This window comes from Echeneis naucrates, chromosome 7 (genome assembly GCF_900963305.1).
Source record: "Echeneis naucrates chromosome 7, fEcheNa1.1, whole genome shotgun sequence".
NCBI lineage: Eukaryota > Metazoa > Chordata > Actinopteri > Carangiformes > Echeneidae > Echeneis > Echeneis naucrates.
In genome coordinates, this window is record NC_042517.1 from 12,159,961 (window position 1) to 12,183,251 (window position 23,291).

Consider the following 23,291-nt stretch of genomic DNA (forward strand, 5'->3'; position numbering starts at 1 on the left):
AGCTTTCAGTCACAGCTGTCCCCAGCTCTGGGACATGAGTGTCATGCTATACATTTTAATTTGACTCTATAGTGTATTAGTACTTAATGTATGCCAATTTTTCTTTGTCGTCCATTTTCTGTCAACATCTAAAGGACAAACTTGATCTGATGCAAACAAGTAGTTAAGGGAAGGACAGAAACACTGTTACTTTCTGTGTGTGTGTTTGTGTTCAGCCTTTGTACATGTAGCCATTTGTGTGAGCTGGAGAGAGACCAACTGGACAGATCTGGGACACTCAGCCATCAGTAGTAAAGCAGCAGGAAACTAAAACCAGGGCAGCCAGTGATCCACCGAGAAACATTTCCATATGTGACAGGGAGTCCAGGCTTAATTAAGCCCTCAGATCTTCATCATATTTCATCACAGTCATCCGTATTCATACACACTGTAGATTTGGCTGTGGACAAGATCATCTCCGTTGAGGTCAGACTCAACTCACAAGGAAAATTCAAGGCCACTCACTAACTGCGGTCAATAACCAGTGAGGAGAATGCGGACAGGTGCTTGTACTGTGATGGGCAGCAGGAGAAATGGGGAAGATGATGAGTCACAGGAGCTAAAGTAATGCATTTAAATCTACTGTATTAAACCTCACAGCACCGATTTTCTACCCAATTTCCACGTATCAGTCACAGCAGTGACGTTTCTGCTGCAGGTTTCAGTAAACTAGTTATGTCCCACTGTTGACTGATTTCTAATCCTGAGCGTGTGAAGACCGAGACTCCAGAGTTCAGTAAAGTGACCTCGTGGTTTGAAAATGATTTGCTGAGGCGAAGTTCATTCTATAAACACCGCAGTTGGTACTTGACTCATAACATTACCAGCTCCAAAATAAAACACTGCATCACTTTGACTATGAACACATGACAGAACAGTTGGACTGTTGCTCTATGAGAAAATGCAGGGATAAGCCGTCAAAGCGACAGGAGGGACAGGGGACAGGAGGGACAGGGACAGGAGGGACAGGGGACAGGAGGGACAGGGACAGGAGGGTTGCTGGACAGCAAAGGTACTGGATAGGCAGGTGACAATAAGGGTTTGTGTTTTTAATGCCCCACTCATCAAAAAAAAAAAGTGGTCATGCTTTTTGGTGCCAACAGTAGGATAAGGTTGTTGTTGTGTTTTCAGCCAAGCAGAAATGTTACTTTTACTTTTATGAGGTGGCTGCTTGATGGCATTTATGCAATAATAGTGAGATGCCGGCACCCTGCAGGACCTCACCTGCAGCATTGTGTGCTACATCACGCTAAAATGCAGTCTTCTCATTGACCACATAGCCCACAAGCACACAATAGAAATGAACATAACCAGCAGCTAAATTTACCCTTTACAGTTCTTCGCTTTGTTTTTGTTTTGTTTTTTTTTTTTTTTTTATTACCTTGTCACACAATTCACACTGAATGGGACAGATGAAGTGGACAAATGTATGACACGACAACTGATACGTTTTAGGTACAAATAATATAATACATAGCGTCATCTGTACAGAATGAATATTTGTGGCTGATATGTCTTTTTTATTTTCTGAAATTACATCTACTCCTCCTTTTATTTCATTTATTTTCATTTTAATTTACATGAAAAAATGTGTTTAGTTAGCCAAATGTCTAAAGTGCACACTTAAGGTGGGCACAGACAGTTTCCTTCTTCAGCAGCTGAAAGTGAAAACAATTTTGTAATGTCAACCTGTTCAGTAACAAGTTATGTGACGCTAAAGGACCTTGCAGGGGGCTTTATGAAAATGAAGTCATTGCTGTCAGATCTCTGGATCTATTGTTCAAACCCACGACAAAGCTAACACATTAATATGTCCTGAGTGTATGTAAAGAGTAGAAACAGTGGACTTACCCTCCTTTGATGTAATCCAGGAAGGTGTGGTCTGACTCCACATTGAATGACAACAGGGACACCTGAGAGAAAAGGTCCACACAGAATATATATAAGCTAGAAGAATGCACAGGAAAAGAGGAATCCGTCAATTTACACTTTAACTCTGACCTCTGAGCTAATCACAAAAGATGAATTCTCCATGCAGAATAATTTTGACATTTGAGCAGCATATTAGCATCGCAATTACAAAAAAGTGACAGGACAAGAGTTCCCTTATGTTTTCCTACAAGCTTTAGCTTGTAGAAAAGAAAGTTTTCCTGTCTGCTTAAAATTCATTGTCTCGTTCAAAAAGCCTGAGAACAGAATGAAACCATTTAACAGCGCTGCACTGCTCCATGCAATCCACTTACAGGAAACTTCCTGATGAATACAAAAGCAAAGGAGGACAGGTGTGTGAGTGCACGGGGAGGTGTGCGCTTATCTTAGAACTGAGTCTCACCGTCCCAGAGTTGATGTATCTTTTTTTCTTGATTTTCTTCTTGGCATTCACCACCTGGTATAAAGGCAGAAGTGAAAAGAAAAGGAGGATAATGATAATGTAAACTTAGAGCACAATCCTTTCTATGCCCCCCTTGGGCAAGTGATAAAAACATCTTTGTCCTCCTACTCCATGTCTGTAAAGGTAATGGAGCATAGGGTCTGAATCGAATAACAGCAGTGGGTGAGAATGAGATAACATTGATCATGCCTCGCAGCAAGACACAGATTATTCAAGGGGATTTTTATAAGCGCCTATAGTGTGCTATATAGTACATGCATAAAACCGGGTTTTCGGGATGTGGAACATATGTGCTATACCGATCCAAAAACCATTTATTTGTAATCCACACAATGGTGACCATTTCCAACTAAAAAACATACTCTGCAAATTCACAATTGTGTGGATATATGCAAAAAATGCACAAGCATATGGAGAGATGATCATGCACAAGTATAGATTTCATGGCTTTGAATTAATGTTACAGTCAGAGCTTGTGGCCAAAAACATGTGTGCAACAGTAAGATATGAAGGTCAAATATATCGACTTCATTCTGTGAGCCTGCACACAAATGTTGAACACATGCCTGGAGGAAAGTAAGCTGGATAATAAAGGAAAAGGTATTCCATGTTCTTTCCGTGGGCTTTATTCCTCCATTCTGTTTTTGTCAACTCTGAGAACACAGATGATGCCTCATGGCGCCGTGGCCATCAGTCTGCACAACTAAGTTTGCTTGGCGTTGCAGCAACATCACCTTCGTTTACGTCAGCCTCTGCTAGCATTAGCTCGCTGTCACCTCAACTCACGGAGCTAATGTTTGCAGGCCTTTTGATGTCAGGCTGAATACACAGGAAGAGTCAAACACTGCGGCCTGTGACCTATTCAAATTCTTCATGAGGCTACCTTTTCACAGATGACAAATATACTTTTTGGCCACTTCATGAACCCGTTTCAAGGGCACTGACCTGGAAAAAAGAAGGAACGTAGAAACTGCTCAGTTTCTTTTTCTGATGAAAATAGAAAGGTTTCTAGAAGGGTAATGGATGCATCTTCTTCTGCTGAGTCAGCAGGGCAGCTTTTCATGCCACTCACTCATTCTGTTGTCCTCACTGTCTTTACCTATCCCCCTTCTTTTCCACTACTCACTCTCCTCGTTGGATTTGTTCTTTCCTTAATTCCCCGCCATGGCTAATTCAGAGGCTAATGTAACATGGCAAGTGATTTAATGGCCAGGGACTGATAGGAGCCCCTCAGCGCCAAACAGTAATACCCAGTTTGACCCTCAAAGGACCATCCAAAAAAGTCCAATCAGCAGGCTAATTCTGTAGGATTCCCATTTGTATTCTCAGCACGGAAGCACCTTTCCCCATCTGGTGGGCTGCGCCACTTAACTTCAGCGATGTTTAATGCCGGATCGACCGTGGAGTGACAGAGGTGGTTTGCTTTTAATCTCAAATTGCCAGAATGTGGCTCAAACAACCAAGGCGTGGAGAGTTTCCTGTCATTAAACCTTGGATAACAAGACCTTGCTGAGCCAAAGGGCACATCTATTGGCTCTTAAATCGAATTTTTTTTTTTTCTTTTTCAAACTGGCACCCAGAAAATTGGGATATGTTTTTTTTTGGTGCCCTTGTTAGTGTCCCTTTTTATTTAAAGTTGCATCAAAAGTTCATTTATTAACGGTTTGCACGCAAATCTGTCTTGGTACAGTACCAGTACAGTTGGTGTATTATGTATCACAGTGTCAGAGGTGGATATGCAGGAGGTAAAGATTTGCAGTGTGACCTGAATTCTGATCTGCAGTAGTTTAAAGAAATCAAAGAATTAAAGCAGGAAAAAGTAAGTTACAACCATCAAAATCAAATGAAACCACGGTTGCTATTTTACAGAGGATTCTGAGCGCTGAGGGAACATGAGAGGCTGATAACAATATTGACAGTGTTTTTATCTCCACTCACCTCATAGATGTTTAACTGGCTGTGACCCCGACACAGCTCTTTGAAGCTCGTTGTGAATTCGCCGATGAAGTCATGGCTGGAGAAAGGCAAAGAAATCATCACACACTGTTCAGGAGGTACAACAACGAAAGGCAAAACATAATAGAAGCTGAAGGACTTAAATCACAGCTACTGACAGACAGATATGTGGCGATAATGCATTTTCAATGAAAGATTCATAGCAGTAAAGCTGGGAATGTGACTATATGGGATATGTTTCTGAGGAAATATAATTTAATTCAAAGAGGTTTTTAAAGATAAACTGTGACTCTGTGTAAGACAAAAAACATATCAAAGACGGCATAAATGAGCACTACCTCCCGTCTCTGTCCCAGTCGTAGACCTCCGCTTTGATCGTCCTATGAAACAAATCAAAAGCGAATCAGAGGAGAGAGGATGAGTTTGTTTGCGTGAGCACATCTAAGTAATTTATGAGCCACTCCCTCAACGTCCTTGAGAGAAATTTGATAGGGAACATTCCTGACATGACGCAGCATAAAACAAGCTATTAACGCTCATTAATTGTTACTGAAGGTTGAATAAATCAGCCTTAGTGGGCCTGCTGTGCTTTGCATGCAAAAGGTGCAAAAATCTTCCTGAATACGCAGATTTCACCGCTCTGTCCCGACCTATGGCTCTCTTGTGAGACCGCATCGATGACTGTTACATCACTCAATATGTGCACTCCATAAATTTCATGTCCAGAAAGACACAGTGGGAGAGTTAGTGCTGCCGTTATAGCTTCATGGATTCATGACGCGATAACAACAACTTTCATACTCTCCATTAACACTGGAGACAGGATTCAATATGCACCTCTGCCTCTGTAAATACAGGCTGTTGATTGAAACTGTAGATTGCTGTAGCCTTTCTAACAGAAGATCAGGTCGGGTCTGTATACACCAGCATCTTCATATTTTTCACAATGAAAACAAAATAAGGGCAAGATTTTGTTCCAGCTTTGAAGCGTCACTGTTTTGCAAATTTAGAGCGAGTTTTGAAAATTCATTAGCTAATGGTAAATCTTTAACGAAACACTCCACTGGGCCTGAGACCAATAAGTCAGCCTTACATAAATTGAATGCTTTTTGAGTGGATTGGTAAACTGGCCTTAATGATAGTAAGTGGTTGTTGAGATTCTGTTTCTCACAGCGCAGAGAGCAGCTTGACAGAGTTGCCAGATGTCTTGGTAAAGCATTTTCTCCACACATGCTAAAAATAAAAAAAAAAAACAACCTCTTGAGAGGGAAATTTTTCAGCAAGTTCCTGAAATATGCTGGAAGGCAAAAAATAAATAAATAAATAAAATAAAATAAAATAAGTAATTCACAGAGCACGAGGAAAGTGCTTCTCCTCTATTTTAGGAAGATCAGTGGTTCACCTTCCTCCCCCACCGTTCGTTGCTGTGAATCAAACAGACGCAGGGCAATGAAGGGCTTCCCTGTTGTCTTGACCTGTTACATGATTAGCTGGTTTGTCAAGTGTCTGCAGTTGGGTTTAACTCAGTTTTCTGTCTTTGTCTCTTCACGTCCTGTCATCTTCTTGCTAAGCCTTTTCCTCCTGTGATTGGGTGCCCTGTCTTGATGTGTTTTACCTGTGTATCTTTTATCGCGTCTCCCTTGTGTATAAAAGCTTTGTTCCCTTTCCCCTTCTTGCCAGATCAGCTTATTGAGTCCCTGTTAGCGGTCCAGCCTTTTATTGTTCTTCTGAGTGATTTTTCTGTGCGACCTTGTTCCGTGTTCCTGGTTTCCTGAGTTTTTGCCTGCCAGATTTGCACCGCTGCCTGGGCCCTTCTGAATTCCCGGTAACGAACCCTCCTTTGAATAAAGCAGCCTCTGAGCTTACCTGAACCCGGACTCCTGCTTTGTAAATGATAATCTGAACTCTTTCCGTCTGCACTTTATGCATTTCCCTACCTCACACACATTTTCATCTATTTGGAGCAGATACAGATGAGGAAAGAACTGTGATGTGAATCTGTGCTAAAAACTGTTGCTTGTTCCCCTCTAAATACTGAAACAACATATATAAAAGTGACAGACATTCAGGCATCAGGGTGAGAGAATGATCAAACTTCTGTCTATTCTTGACTGACAGAGGAAATAAAATTGATGTGTTTTGACATAACTGCCAACGTGGCTGATGATTCCCGAGTGATGTGTCAGTCACCCTCAATTCTCTCTTATGTCATTTTCTTCCAGCATGATCAGGGTAATGTAGAGCAGAATTACAGAGAATTATTCTCTCATTTCTGCTTCTACTGCATGAGTGGAAAATGGCAAAGGTTTCACTTTATGACACCTGAACAGATTTGACTGATTAACTTGGAATCAAGAAATGGAAATGGCATGAGGGATATACAGTATTCATGTGTTAATGTAGCAAATCAAGGAATACACCAAGAAATCCATTGAAAATCTGCCATTTTCTGGTCGTTTGACCAACATCAGACATTTCAGAACTGGACCTAAATCTTCTAGGAAGTTCATCTTTTCCAACTGTGTGAATGGCATCCTTCATATTTTCACAGGTCCCTTTTCTTCATAGTCATTAGCAACAAATCTGGGAGCTAAGAATGGAGGTCTTTGTACAGCCCCATGTTTGAGATGTGTGATTATAAAAATCTAATGGAATAAACAAAAAATAAATAAATAAAAAATACAAGTGAAATGCAGGAGCTGAATGTGGGAAATGTATGTAGTCTGTAAAGTAGGAAGGTCTGCACATCTGACAGAATGGCTGAATCAAATCATCTTTGGGAGTCAGAACCAGGGCAGTTTTGATCACCACACCATGCCTGCTTTTCTAATGCTATGACTTTCCACCTGCTAAAATTTCTTTTCAGCATCTTTAAAATTGAAGATACTGTAGATGTATGATGTGAAAAGCTGTGGAAACGCTCAACAGCTGTAGATTTATCTTACCATCAAAATCCTCAAAAAGATTTAAGCATATTCATGTTTCTGCACTACCTGTCTGACCCAGTTACATTCTCCAGGCAGGTGAGCACAGCCAGGATCGAAGTGAAGAGCCTGTGTTGACACCCGCCGTGGTGTAGAGGGCAAGGTTTGACACGTACTCTGATGATTTCTACAGACTCTCATGGCTATCTGTCAACGTCTATAGAGTGACAGCTACAGTCACTCATGTCACTTTACTTTGATATTTATTTTCCCTTGGCATCTAAATTTGATGCACCTAGCCCTTTTTGAAATAAGTCCAGTGCATACTGAAGCTCTGCGTGGTTTTGATTTTCACTGGAAAAACACAGTGGATCTGAGTGAGTGTGCTATGTGTGAGTGTTTGTGTGTGCAGAAGACTTTATTATACATCATCACTCATCCTACCTGTCATAGTCTCCATTGCAGAGCGCTCTGACTGGGATGGAAAATGGCTGCCACACGGGGTTTAGTGTGTTCTTCACCACCTCTGTCTTGTGGCAAATGGTGAATCTAGAGATGCAGGTCATCAGAGATTTATAAGAAAGAAAAACTTAGATAAAATCTTCCCATTTTAATTTGCCCCTCCTGGGGCCACTTATGCATAAAGATATCTGTAAGCAGCTGAGTTCAAGGGATCTTAATCTAATTCTCTTGACCTTGGTTCCCATCTACTTTGATTTCCATACCCTCCTACCCTAGTTGATTAACCAAAATGAAAAACCCTCTGGGAAGTCAAAAGCAAGAAGGAAACTCACGTGCCATCCTCGTTGCTTCTGTAGAATACCATGAAGGGGTCTGATTTTCCAAAGAAGTCCTTTTTATCCAGTTTGTTGGCACAGAATTGCATCGTGGCACAGTCCTACAGACAAAGAAAATCACAGAAATGAAAATACAAAAAGCAAATGACATTGTAAATCCATGCTCCTGCCTCTATTTGTCTCCTGTTGTTTGTTTATACATGCTGTGTGCCAAGATATAACAGCACTGAAGCACCAAATGATAGCAAAGTGTTGACAGAATCCTAATAAGAGCAGAGTGAAACCAACCACTGGTCTCTAGTTTCCAAAAAGTAGAAATGTATTCAATACCATTTCTTTATAATGCAACTGTAGGACAACAGTAGATGGGATAAGGGATATCAAAAAGAAAAAAAAGTACATTGCTGTGATGAATATAATCAGAGTAATAGAATGAGAGACCACGCAGAGGCAGAGAAATGGATTCTAGCAACCGTCCACATGAGGGAGGGGAGCTGTGTACAAAAAGGATGTTGAGGGTGTGAGTGCAGCTAATGCTACATTAGAAAGACTGGTATTACCATAATTACACTCATTTGGGCCACATTTCAGTGTGTGCTGCCATTAGAAGGACAATGAACATGCCCCATAATGCCCTTGGCTCCAGATCTCCGGATGGTCAAGATATTAGTTTGTGTTGTATATGGTAATGACGCTGTATGCTGAGCACGGACTGGACAGGTGAACAACCGCATCAGAAGACATTCTGCACTCTTTCACTGACAGCATTTATCTCAAAAAAAAAAAAAAAAAAAGCTTCCACCAAAACAGACTGCATATGGAAATAAAATGAGATGTGATATCAGGAGACAATTCGAGCGTTGAACTCGCAAAAAAAAAAAAAAAAAAAAGCATATTCACCCAGCTGATCTCTCGAGCTTTTGGGTTTTCTACAGCAGCTATTAGATGAGAATCAGCATGCTGCTGGGCAGGGCTTTATTGATTGATTTGACCCACATCAGTGTGGTGCACTCTGCCTCTGACCTGCTTCCCACTAACCCCCATCACATCACATGGACACAGACATGACACGAACCAACCTCTATTTCTGACACAACTGCCAAGGTTCATCAATATATTAAAATCAAGCGCATTCACCTGAAAACTGAACTAATTTGATTATGACTATGCTTTTTCAAAAGCAGTTTACTTTTCAAACCAACTTTATGGAATTGCTGAAGCAAAATCAAAGACTGATTAAAACTGCTAGTGGTGAGTAAATGGGTTGTTGCATATCTAATTGTATTTCCTATTTTTTTCTGTTATTATTTTTTTGTGTTTCTGCTAAATATGGAGAACGAGCTAATTCTTATTCAATTTTTTTTTTTTTTTTTTTTTTTTTTGGATTGATGTCAATCATTCAAGTTTTTCAGCAATCCACCATTCAGTTCTGGCAATTTACAACAACTTATAACTTTCCAGTGTCACAGCGTGGCTCGATTTGTAGACTTAGAAACAGGAGCGGGTATGTAAAAACCTAATATACAGCACCCAAGGCGCAAAGAAGGGAATGTAGTGGAAAATTTATGTTTCACCACTATAAAAAGCTACTTGCAGTGTGAAATTATATTGTATGCTAATTTGCAATATTTTGGCACCATTGCGTCCAACTTGTATTCCACTTAGAACCAAACAGTGTCTCTGTGCTCATATGTACACTTACATGGCCAGATTCTAAATAAATCTACGTCTTTGATGTTCTTTTGGTTTTTGTCAGCATTAAATGGTGACTGAAATGTGACACCACACACTAAGCTACAGCCACATCCAAGCTGCTGCTTTTCACTGGTTGTTATAACTGTCATCTCCAAGCACATAAGTTACAGACCATGGCTATGCTGCAAATTCAGTTTTGTTTACATATAAAACAATCACTCCGAAAAAAATAAGACAGAGAAAGTGACAGAATATCTTTTGTTCTTTGCCTTTCGCACAGCGCACATCCTCCATCTGTGTAACAGCTAATCCGTATCTCTGAACAGAGAAGACATGGACAGATGTTCCCTCAGCCATCTTTCTATCTTTGCTAGTTGAAGCGCTGCCTAAAGGATCTCCATTTGACAACCGTTTTGGATCTAACATCTCACCTTATGTGGATGTGACCATGGCAAGGGAAGCCAGAAGCATCCCATCATTTAAGAGGAGTTTGCTGCGGTCAGTTCCTTAAGTCTGTAAAAATAGAACCATCCAATAACTGTCCTGCTTAGCCCTGACACAGCCTCTACAATTACACTATCATGGCAACACAGCGCCTTAAGCCGTCATTAGGCACAGATAACACAAACCCACTTTGGTGCCTTGCTCTGTTCCCTCATTAAGTGGGGAAAAAGGCAGAACATTAATTTCAGCCACCGAGGTTTAAGAGCGACGGGGGAATACTGAGCACAGCCTGCATCTTTCTTTCTTCCTCCCATTTCTCTGCTCCAGCAAGATATCGCTGTATGGGGTAAAAGTAGCAGAGCAGACTGTCACTTACAGAAAGTGGGTCTGCTCTTTCAAAGGAATAGGAGGCGACAGGCAATACTTGTATTCATGTTAAAGAAGTGTTGTGTTGAAGAATTGTAGTTAATCACCAAATGAATCATGAGCAGGAGATTAAATGGATCACAAATTTACATTATGCCTTGATATGCTTCAGGGATCCCTCCATTCATTCGTGTCTCTAATTTGATTGTAAGTCACACGTGAAGGATTTTTGTTATTGTTGTTGAATAGTTTATATGAAAAAAAAAAAAAAAGGATTGAATGAAGAGAAATAAAAACGTTAATATAAACAGTCAAATAAATAGGCCCTATTTTATAACTCTTATGATAAAGACATCATGCAACTCAAAATGTCAGCAGTAACTGGGCTTCGCATAACTTAATGGTGAGTGTACTGTACTGCTGTTCAGCCCTAACTGAGGGTCTGAGAAGAGAAGGGATCCATTCTTACACCCATTTTAATTTGGGTTCAGCTATACAACTAGAAAAAGATTTGTGACTCCTTTGTCTTGCATAGTTGTGATTCTATCACAGTGACAGATTTGTCTTCCCAGCACCACCCCTGTGCCGGTTCCTGCAGCATTAGGTGCCTCCTGGACCAAGTTGCACAAGGTGAAAACAATGCAGGCCTTGTTCCTATATGGTAATGAACCTCTGTGTAGTTTACTGCTGTCATAGCCTGCAAATTATAGTGTAGTTTACTTGGATTTAAATCAGCCAGAGCTGTGGTTGGAGTGCGAGGAGGATCTGGAAGGAACCCAGCCGCTGCACAGCATGTCTTATGTGCCAGAGATAACGACAGCCAAGAGGAAGCCTTTGATCGGTGCAGAGGCTGCTGCTCTGTCTAATGACACCTGGCCTGCCTCTCGTTCAACAGTCCCTGCAGAACTTCCCAAGTCGATTTCCATTCTGCTGCTTTCACTCTCCCCAAACAAGAGTTTTAGTGTTTTCCTTTGGCGAAGCAGCAACTCTGCCGCCTCCATTTATTGGTCGCATGTGGATTACAGAATAAACACCATCCAGATGGATGGTACTGACTCCAAACTGCTATAATTCACAGGTATGGGAATTGTACTGACAAATGAATTGTAGTGCCTTAAACTAAAATATGGCATTCCTTTCATTTCATTTCATCTCTTCCTCTTTACTCAAACCAGTTATTTCCGTTCAGGGCCAAACTGTGTGCAAACAAGAAAGGTGTCAGGTGACATGTCAAGTCTCTAATTGAGTCTTGGAGAAATGGTCACTTGCAACAGTACTGATCATTTGCATTTATATTACAAAATGGCTTGTTGAAGTGGCGCTTTGCACTGACAATGCTAACCCCTATCATCGCAGATTCAGTGCACCTGATGACTCACAGCAGCCCCTTGATAAGTGCGAGCACTGACTCTTCAATCCAGCAGAACCAAATCAGTAACGGTTCTCATGGCAGTTTTATTATTGGCAGGCTCTATCTGTCTGTCTCTAACAGGAGAATTTTCGTCAGCTGTTTAGGACTTTAAATATATCCTGCTGTTAGCGAAACTTAAATAAGAAACCAAGGTAAGATACAATTACTGTTAAAGCAGGGGCAAGTCAGGAAACTACAGAGCTTTGGAACATTAGATGTTTGTATGTATGAGGACATCATAAAACATTTACACAGCAGTTTCGGCTCAATGGCTTTATAGCCTCTGAGGGAGGCCAGTTGTTCAGGCCAATAAGTCTTGCTGCTCTCTCATGCTCCACTGGCAGCAGTATAATGTGATTATTTACTATCTTCATTTAGCAGTGTGGAGAGAAAGCCAATGGGCAATAGTGGACGCAGGTTATTAGAGCAGACACACGGATTAACACACCAAACATAGGAGGAAATGCCTCTTCAGTGATTGGAATAAATGCAGGCTCATTAAATAGCCATTCACACTCATAGCACATTCACTATGTACACAAATGACAAACACAATTGCATAGAAATATAGCATATCCCACTGGTTTAAGACTTAGACATAGACACAGACTTTATTGTCCCCTTGGGGAAATTGTTTTTCACAGCACCTTCTCCGTTTAATGTCCATCATCAACAAGAAAACACCAAACGGGGGACAGTTGTGATACAACAGATCTTACTGAAGTTAGAGATATTAAACAACCCATTTCACTGTAAGCATGCATTGTGTGCCTCACACAACTTACACCATTACCAAAGAGCGTTACACACAATTTCCCGATGACATGCCATAATCGTATGCTATGAATATGTTCAATTAAACCCTAATGAACTGTTAAAGGGTCAGTTTCAAATAAGAACACTGAACATCGAAAAACGCTTATTTTACTATTATTCAAATGTCATCATAGGAAGCTTATTAAAATGATACTCTTTGGACTTACTCTGCAGTTTCCCAGCTCCTCAGCAGACAAAATAATGGTCCCACATTTCTTTCCAGGTATCCCACTGTGGAAACAGAGAAGATACAATTCACTCTTTTAAACAAATAAAATCTTCACTCTTCAACCTTGAAGATCCACATGATAATTTTGAAGGTTTGTGTGGACTGTGCAGCATTTTGCAATACTGCTGGGCTGCTGGAGGTGAGTTACTCTAACATTGTCAGTAGGTCTGAGTGTGAGTGAGTCGGCCCTGTGATGGACTGGCGACCTGTCCAGAGTGACGCCGCCCTCGGCCGACGTGAGCTGGGAATGGCTCCAGCACCGCCCATAACCCGAAAACGAAAAAAGCAGTAGAAGATGAATGAAAGAATGAATGAATATAGATATATGCCTCAAGTATTTAAAATATTCATTGCAAAGTGGAATAAGGGCGCTAAAGCACAGAACTTGCCACAGGACTTTGAAGCTTTGCAAGTCTGCTGTTGTTACCACCGATTCTTGCTCAGGCAGAAGATCAAGATGCATCATACTGTAGCACAAGAGAGCTTTGCTGCAACTCTGTTGTTTCTAAGCATCATCTCCTCAGACTCCTCACCCCATGGCATGAACAAAAATAGAGATAACCTTCCTCCAGAGGTTGCACTAAATGTTATTTGGCTCCATCTTTTTTGATATTAAATCTCACCGACTTTCAGTATCCACTGACAGTGTGAGCCCCCCGTTCCTCTTAACACCAGGCAAGACACTTTATCTCCTCTCCAATTATCTTGTACAGTATCTCTCCAGTTGCTGACAACCATGTCATCCTTCTGGATCAAGAAAGAAATTACAGGAAAGTCCTGCTGTGGCTTCAGTCATTAGAAGGTAAGACTGGCTTTTGATCCTTTTCAAATTCATCTGACTGGCAGTAACTGGATGTGATACTCCAAGCAGCAGGAGCATCATCGACATAAATAATTTAAAGTATAAACCAGCATTGTCTGAATTTACAGCGCTGGATATACCAGAGAACCTATTAAGAGACAGATTGTGGTTGTCTTTTTCTCATCTGCTTGTGCAGGAGGTGTTGGGGATACAGTAGGGTGTTTCCATTAACCTTTACTGAACTCTCGGGTTTAGCAGGCAGTTACGTACAGAGTAATGCTGCATAAGAGAAACTGCATCCAATCAGCTTTGATCAATACCTTACTATAAATCCAACGGCGAAAACCATCCAAGCTGTTGTATCTTCATCAGCAAGACATTTACCACAGCTTCAGACTTCAGTGAACCAAGAAGTAAAACAAAGCCATCGCACTCTCAGAGAGTAAGATCACTTCATTCTCAGGCTCTATCTTCGTGCACCATGGAAACCAATCTCAAGGTGAATTAACTGTCCTTGAATTATTGATGTTTTGCTCGGTGTCACCACCGTGCGGTTTGATGATACCTCAGGAAGCCAGTAAACCGCTGAAAATTAAGCCAGTAAACTTTTGACACCATATAACCCAAAAAAAAGATGTCACCAAAAAGACGATAAGGACCAATACACCATTAAAACTATGAAATGAGATAGTCGTTCTGATACATTAAGAGGCACCACCCTGCTCTGATCCGCTGCTGAGACGACGGCAGGTAGCGAAAGGGCAATGGCCTTTTAAATTAAGAAGGCATTACTGAGGTTGGCATTTTCTGTGACAGTGACTAGTGACTACTTAGCTTTCGGTCATTTCTCTGTGGCACTGAAGTTCCTTTTCATTGCTCCACTTGCTCTAACAGCTTCAGTACTGACACACCACTGCTGGCAAAATGAATGGTCCTGCATGAAGAGTACATGTTTGCCTGACACACTCATTGATGCTTCCTCGGTGGAAGAAGGCTTTGATGATGAAATTATGTGAAATATGCATTCACAGTCCTCCTTCCTGCACTATCTGAACAAACCTACAGTCTGTTGCAAGAAGCTGACTTTAATCAGTTGCTCGTAAAAATATGTGTCATTTGTCTCAACTGATTCTGCTGCAGTTTCACCATTCGAATATTCACATTACGACTGTCAAACAACATCAAGATGTTTGTGAGAACAGCAAATCCCCAACTAATTCAACCCCGACTCATGAGCTGTGGTTCGGTCGTCCACATCATCCCATCACAATTATGTACAGGTGCCTTCTGTAATGTAGGTGGCTTAGTTGGGACAAGTTAGGTCATTATAACCAGAAATTAAGTCAACAACCTTCATTACTATGTGTTGAGAATGGTGCGAAAAAATGTGATCAATGATATATTTATGTAAAGAAAAACACAGAGATTGAAACCAAATTATTCCTGGATGTTCCTTTTTTTTTTTTTTTTTGATACATGAATTGATAATTAAATTCATTATTAACAAGAGATTGGCCCATTTCAATTAGCTGCCATTTGGCTAATATTAGCAGATGCTGACATTTACCACAGCTTCCTAATTTTCACATTTCTAAATTACTGGATAATGATACATACATTAGCAACCTACCTAACAATATTTATATTCTAAAGATGAATCCTTACATTTCCTAGCAGGTCCCTCTCTGCTTTGTCTAATGAATAACGGGAATCAGTCACAAAGCAGCAGATTATTTAAAAAGGATCACACTGGCTCCTTTATAGACTCAACAAATATGGTTGAGTGATGAATTAGCTATTTGGCTGTCAATCGCATAACGTAAACATAAAGAACAACATAAATTTTAGGCTTCCAAATTAGTATTACAGCAAATGCAAATACTGCAGTAAAGAACAAGTCAGTGGGAGTCAAGCCTAGACATCGAGGAGGTCTTATGTGGAAAAAACTATGTTTTTGTACATGGCTTTTGTCTTTGCAATTAATAACTGTAATATAAAAGAGACATTAAAGCGTTCACCATCTCAGCAAAGTGAATGAGTAGTAACTGCTCCAGCCACAAGCTGAGTAGCTATGATCCTTAACACTGTTCACAATTCTCTGTAATCCATACAGTCACTTACAGGCTTCAACAGATACTGTGTCATATGGCCCTGACCTAATGCCACTCTCTGATGTGTATTGATGAAGCCTGTAAAAACCTCGGCGGACGTCGCCTTGACATTCAAATTGCGATCATGCTTGTGGCAAACCAGAGGATCAAAAGCCAAGTGGACCAAACAGAACTTCACAAGGAAGATAAACAAGTACAGACAGAAGTGAGATGGGGGCTTGTACTATTGTGGCTCCAATTTTCTAGAAATGAGTGGAGAGAAGGAGGATGTCATGCTCTTAGCTCACCCTGAGAGAAAATTGACCATGGCTGTCTTGACAGATCCTCTGTTTGATCAAATGAATGGAAAGAGATCAAGCAGCATATTTCAGCATCACTACAATTACTTGGCCAAAGTTTAAATATTCCTGCTCCACAGAATACCAATGAGTATCCTTTGAGAAGGGAGAGCACATTCCTGTCACCTTTTCCTGCACATAATAAGCACTGAATATAATTCTGCATTACATTTGATATTTAGGAAATTCAAGCTCAATGTATGGCCTATATAATTTCCCATTTAGAGACGGTTGCTGTTGTAAAATGGTGATTCACAACATCCTGCATTCTTGATTACCCAACCAGTGTGGAAGTGGGTGGATGGAGGTTTGTCAGAATAATGTCTGTTGGGGGGGCAATTGTTGATGCTGTTCACATTAGGTCATTAGAGTGAGGAATGGTCTTGATATTTAACAATGCCGCAACGTGGCACGCATATGTGAGTGGGGGAGGGTTATCTGCTTGACAATATGAATGAGAGCCCAGGAAGAAGAAAACCTTTGAGTTACTTACTCGGTTCGAGTTACTTCCCTATGAGGCAAAATGACTCCAGTGTTGAGTAATAGTGTTTTTGTTCTTTGTTTACAATGTGTGAGGAGAAGCAAATTATGTATTATTTTTGAAGATGGGGTGCAAGCATATTTTTACTGCACACATGAATGATTTCACAAAGATTGTCCAGTTCAATTGGAGTAAGTGAACAAATCTGACTGGTTGGAGTTGATTCGGCAGAGTGTGGGGGGGGGGGGGGGGGGGGGTTGATAAAATGATCTGGATTTGTGTCACAGTAAACATTCAAGGCAGGAGGCACATCATTGTTGAATTAGACAAGCCTGCCAAAACACTTATGTGGGTTCAAATGGGATTATACCCTTAATCCCCTTGATCTTCATACACCGATAAACACCCATAATCCCTCACCTCACTAGGATTAAAAAAAAAAAAAAAGCATGAAAAGTACACCACCTTATTCAAAAGGACACCAGAATACCTACTGTAGCTCTCAGGGAGGAGAAGAGAACTACTTCCTATTGGTGCTGCAATAACTGGTGTTTGTGTTTAAAACAGGTAGCTACAGGCTAAACCTGGGCCAAATCCTTTGAAGCTTTGTTAGGATCAGCGTGAAGGCAGTGAATGTGGCAAAAAAACATGGAGGGGAGAAAAAAAAAAAAAAAAAACAATAAACAAAACACCAAATGGATATACAAAACAAGCACATGAGGAAACAGTTTTATGAGACTATATTGTCACCTACATAAAATCCTATTTTCTTTTTCTTTTGCACGTTGTATTAGTTGTTATATGGCTCAATACCTCAAGTATCCCATTAATCCATGGCACCCGTTATCACAACCTCAATAAGTCCTGTTGTGAATTCTGTTTTGCTCTTGTACAGTATAAACCCTAACTGTAAACAATAAACAGAAAATACTATCCAATTATGAGTGAATTTGATTTTACAATTATGTAGCAAGATTGTTGTTGACATTTTGATTACTTAAATTACAGCACACAGTTTAATCATACTGACAATGTATGATTTATTTAAATAAATGAGGCATTCATCAACCACCTGCAAACTCAGAAGTGTTTGTTTTGGCAGAGAGAGGGGATAACTTTCAAAAAGAAACTTTCTCTGTCTATTTGGAGACACAAAATACTCAGTCTTAACAGTGAATTCCTCTTCCTTCCTTGTTTTATCTCCAACCAAGAAGAAAAACATTTCAATTTCCCCCTTGGCAAGAACAGAGCATCCTTCTCCAACTGGGGGCCACACAAAATGCCCAGCTCTCTTTATTATTACACATATGAGGTGATTTTATCCCGCTTTGCCTCCGGAGAGCCATGACATGGAATCAAAGCCAATCCTCGTCTTTTTATCCACATGGTGTTGAGAAGCTATAGTGCCCTTCGCCCTCCATTCCCTCATACCTGGTGCTCTGGAATGAATAATGGAATTCACATCATGCTACAGCGGGACACCCTGACCTCCTCTGTGCTGGTTTCTGCAGACTATAGATTGCATATTGCATGCCAACTGATCACTTTGAGTGGCTGAATAGATTAATAACGAGGGAGAGGTAGTGTGGGGCAGCAGAGAGCTCATTCACACTCTTTAAGGATGCTCTCTCACCTTTCCTGCAGATTACAGCCTTTGGCAATGACAGGAATGAAAAGTGTCTGCTGAGTGCAAAACAAATCAGCTGAGCTTATCTGCTGTTTAAACATGTCCACTTGCCCTTGCCTGCTTCTGCACCTGAGGCCATTACGAGTGCAAAGCAAAAAAATCTATTACAATATTATCCACAGACCTTCGACAGCCATTCTTTTCAGAGCAGAGGAATGGGAAGATTTTTAGACTGTGTGTCAAATCAAAGTCCTTGAGGAGTCATGAACAGAGCAAATATATATATATTATTATTATTAATATTATTATATGTTTGCTACAAGAGCTGTTCTGCAAAAAGATTTGTTGTTTTTCTTTGTACACAACCAAAGTGGGACCTTAGTTTGGGTAAGCTCTGTTTCATTGGGCTAAAACAGTTTTTGTGCATTCAGCACAGTTGAAGTTTTCCACACCTAAACAAGAATACACATTATTAAAGAGGGACCCTTGTTTGTGCTCAGCCTTGTAGTCCAAAGAGGAATTTAGCAAGGCAGCAGAATGCTCTAATTGTGCATGAGGTCTCAAAGCAGATAGTGCTGATTACTGTAACCCACCTAAAACACCTCATCTGTCTGTTAAGTAACAGAAAAACACTTAGAGAAAGGCAGAGAAACGCTGTGCATGCTTCCCCCTCTTTACCCACAGTGATTCTTTAATCGGTCAGTAATTCAGTTTCAACTAAAATATTAACTTCTCTCATTAGGCAGCACAAGTGTTTTAGCCAACGACCTTTGAAGCACTTAGTTGCTGAAGACAAGATGCTGCTTCAGTTCCTTCTGAGTGAACTTATGGGTCAAACAACTGCTGTTTACAGCTCTGTGATATGTTGGTGGAATTACACTATAAAAGATATATCTGGTCTTTTCCCATACATTTCAATTGTTGATTTAACCCTAACCCTAACCCAAGTCGAATAATCAGTCAGCTGAACCAAAGTTGGTCCCACTTTCTGCTTTCCTGTGTGTTAGCTGTCATGCTAGCCGGCCAGTTAGCAAAATTCGCTACCAGGTTAACAGGCGACTTTGTCGCCATGGTTACAGCAGAGAGTGGACATTGGGGGGGCAACACAGTCAGATTTATTAAACAGTTTATGTTCTTAATTTCATCAAGTTTTCTTTTATTCCTCCAGAAAGTATTGAAAATACTACTAGTAGTAAAGAACTGGATCCATAAATAGTAATAGTCTCAGTATTGATTACAGTTGATCACATGATCACATATTCAAAGCTTCCAGACTGAAAAAAACAAAAAACAAAAAACAAAACATGAACACAAAACAGTATGAAGGGGCAGTGTATCTGACAGAGGTCTCAGTATCCTCAGGTGGAAATCTCTGGAAATCTCATCCCCCCCAATGTCCAACTCAAAGTTACGCCCTTAGTCTTCTCAGTACTCCCAAGTCCCAAATTACAGTCCAGCAAGAAATCGAAGGGATAAAAAGTGAATGTAGATGCACGTGATGCATGTACACACATGCACTTCACATCCAAACTAACATCCAACTATGCTCTGTGATATCTAATAGATCCCACAAATTCTGTTTTTATAAATAAAGACGGCAAGAGAGAAAGATCTACGCGGCCAAGAGCAACAAAAACAGTCCCATGCACTTGCTAAACGTTTTCCACAAACAGAGTTTGTCCGACATAACAGTGTATGTGGAGCGGATGTAAAAGTTAAATCCCCTTTAGTGTTTCCGAAGACAAAACCACAACAGCAAAAGTGGAAGTAAAGTACAAAAGAAAAAAATGTCCACAAATATGACAACCTCAGAAGCTACACCTCAATTAACCGCAGAATTCAATCAGTATCTCTCAAGATGAATAATATCAAACATTTCACTGTTTTTATTGCACTTCTGTTTTACACGTGTTTTTATCATCTGTTGAAACTTAATGAGGGACTTAGATGCTCTATGGAGAAAAATTAGCACAGACAAATTTTGAAATTCTGTGTGATCCTCAGTGGCAACACAACAGCAATGAGAGCTTGAGGGCGCAAATAGAATATTTAAAATCTTTGATAGTTTAAAAAAAAAAAAAAAAAAAAAAAAGATTACATTTCTTGCAATCTCGTTTTCAGAGTGTGACTTGTTAAGGAAGAGATGAATTAAAGTGCAGTTCATTTGATGAAAGAAGAAACTATTTTCTATGTAAAAATAATTATCATTCATCATCTCTGTTCATGTAATATGTGCACCTGCCAGCATCTCGATCACAATCTTCAAAATTCACTGCTGATTGATTCCGTCACAGTGTTCAACATGACAGACTGACCAGGCAACTGTTCTGGTCAGCATCAACTGTGCGAGACTGAGTTTTTGTTTACTTTACCCTCAAGGCTGCTGCTTCATCGATGTCGGCCATTTTAATGACTGGAGCAGCAGAAAAAAAGGCCAGAAAATTTATTTATTGGTAATAATTTGCAGCAGAACGCACATTGGCCACTGAACATCTTTAGCCATAAGTTCCCGCACCAGAAAAACAAATGACTTAGAGCAATAGCTTTTCAAAGTTTTGATGAAATTATAACTTTATCAAGCCAACTGAGAATTTGAGAGTATATATGAAATCCACTTAACTACACTTTCATCAGTTGTTTTCTCATTTCATTTTTGAATTTCACCCCGTGGACTCACTTAAATCAAATTACTGTTTAGCCTTTGACGTTGAAGTTCTAATAGTGGAAAATCTCTTGAGCAGCAAAGACACACTACAGCAGTTTTTGGTGAAAGCTTGGAGAAAACACAGAAACGCACAACGCCACACAGATAATAGAACCAAAAGCATATTATTAATATTACATTAAGATCTATGGACAGTCTTGCAGTGTTTGCATTTAACTCGAACAGGTTCATCTCTTGAGCAGCATAAGAAGTGAAGACACATGAAGCATTTTTGAAATTGCACACAGGACCTTCCTATTGTTTAATTATTATTATTATTATTTTTTTTTTTTTACTTCCTACTACTCAGCTACCACTCTACAGGCAGAGCCTATAATACAAAATGATTCCTTTTGGTGACAGTTACCAACAGGTAGAATAGAGTTCAGGTGAGTCTTTGATGCGAGTTACAACATTATTTCTGTGGATGTGTTTCCTTCGCTGGTTCCTATGGGTGCAGCCAGCACACCCACAACAGTCACTATGGTTTCGCTTCCAGTTTGTTTCCCACTTCAATCATACAGCCGAGGGCAGTCACAGTTGGCTAATGGGTTTAACATACTAATGTCGTGATACATTCGTAGGCTGTAGTGTGTAGAATAATTCACCATATCAACAAAAAAGGTTACTGCCATTTAGTATAATGAATGCTATTATCATTTTACCTATACATGCATAATAATTCCTTCCCACATACGCATGGCAATGAGAGCTGCATACTAACACGTTTTTCAGTAAGAGATGTTATTCACCTACATCAGCCAAAAATCCTGCTTTGCATTTCCTCAGTTACCAACAACTTTGATATATGGCTCTAATTAAACCATATTATAAACAGGGAGGATTTGTACCGCTGATTCAGTTCTATGTTTCACAGCTTTCATATAGCTCTTCCACTGGCACGCGTTTCCATCCTAATGAAGTCACACAGGAAAAGCCATACATCCTACCTGACCTGTTATTATTCCCCAAGAAAAATAAGTCTTTAGAAATCTGCTCAGGAGTGATTACAGAAGATTATGCTTGTCCCCATGTGCGCAGTATGTGCAAAAATCAGAAATGATTGCAGTAAATTATTGTGTGCAAGATTCAGGTTATGGTTATGCCCATATCAAGGGAAAGGGCATTGGTATATGTGTGCATGCACGCTTCACACTTTGCGTACAAGGAAGCCCTTGATATGATGAAGACTTTAGATTAGGTGCGTAGTTACTATAGTTTATATCATGTTAAAATTGCAGGAAGTGAATTCAGTGTGGCATTTAAAATTGTTTCTAAAATTAGAGATTCATAAACAGATAGTTTGCACTGTCAAATAGATTTTTGAAGGCAGAAACACAAAAATAATGTTTTCTGTCTTTATCAAGCAGACACAACATGATTTACAGCACAGTAAGTGTGAGTTTTGGGAAATTGGGTAATAAACAAAATAATAATAATAATAAAAATAGAAATCCCAATGGGGAGAAAGAGGGCCAAGCTCGGAAAAAAAGGATCTGGTGGATTGAAGGTGAGAGAATAAATGAGAGATGAAGTGTGAAAAATAGGAGAGAGGGGTGCTGATGTGCTTCTTAAGCAGGTTATTGGATGCAGTGCGCCTTGGGAGAGCTTGTTTAAGCATGGCTAACAGTTTTCCCCAGTCCCTGTCGCAGCCATTTCTCAAAGCTGCGGTCCAGAGAAGCACCATCACATCAGGATGCAAAACAGCCTCTGAGCCATCGTCTATAGCTCGGTGGGAGCTCCATGGATACTGTTGATACTGTTGAGCTATTCAGCTAGAATCACAACTTGGCACCTGTTTGCCTCCACAAATCAGTGAAGCCACACTTCACGTCCGTCTGTCTCGTCTCATATGACAGATTAGACTTCAGACAGTGATGACCAATGTGCAGACAAGATGCTACGTTGTCATTAGGTGAAATTGAAGTTCACCTTGACCTTTTAGATATGATGTCATCAAATAATTTTAACCATCAGTGAGAAATTGTCATAATTAGTCTGATTATTCTTGAGTTATGACTGAAGCATGTTTTGTGAAGTGACAGTGACGTTTGACCTTTGATCTTTGACCATGAAAGTAACAAATCATTTCATTTGTGACTCCAAGGGGAAGTTTGGACCAAAGGGGGGGGGGGGGGGGAAGTTTGGACCAAAGGGGG

The 23,291-nt window shown here is 40.2% G+C and overlaps 1 protein-coding gene across 1 annotated transcript in view; it reads right to left on the minus strand.

Moving 5' to 3' along the window:
- cpne5a (copine Va) overlaps positions 1–23,291 on the minus strand; it is a 60,824-nt gene that overhangs the window by 17,968 nt on the left and 19,565 nt on the right. The window contains exons 8-14 of the mRNA XM_029505434.1: positions 13,008–13,071; positions 8,106–8,209; positions 7,756–7,860; positions 4,726–4,767; positions 4,370–4,445; positions 2,372–2,425; positions 1,891–1,952 (exon numbers count right to left, since the gene is read on the minus strand). Coding sequence (XP_029361294.1) covers positions 1,891–1,952; positions 2,372–2,425; positions 4,370–4,445; positions 4,726–4,767; positions 7,756–7,860; positions 8,106–8,209; positions 13,008–13,071 — 507 coding nt within the window. The remainder of the gene's footprint in view (positions 1–1,890; positions 1,953–2,371; positions 2,426–4,369; positions 4,446–4,725; positions 4,768–7,755; positions 7,861–8,105; positions 8,210–13,007; positions 13,072–23,291) is intronic.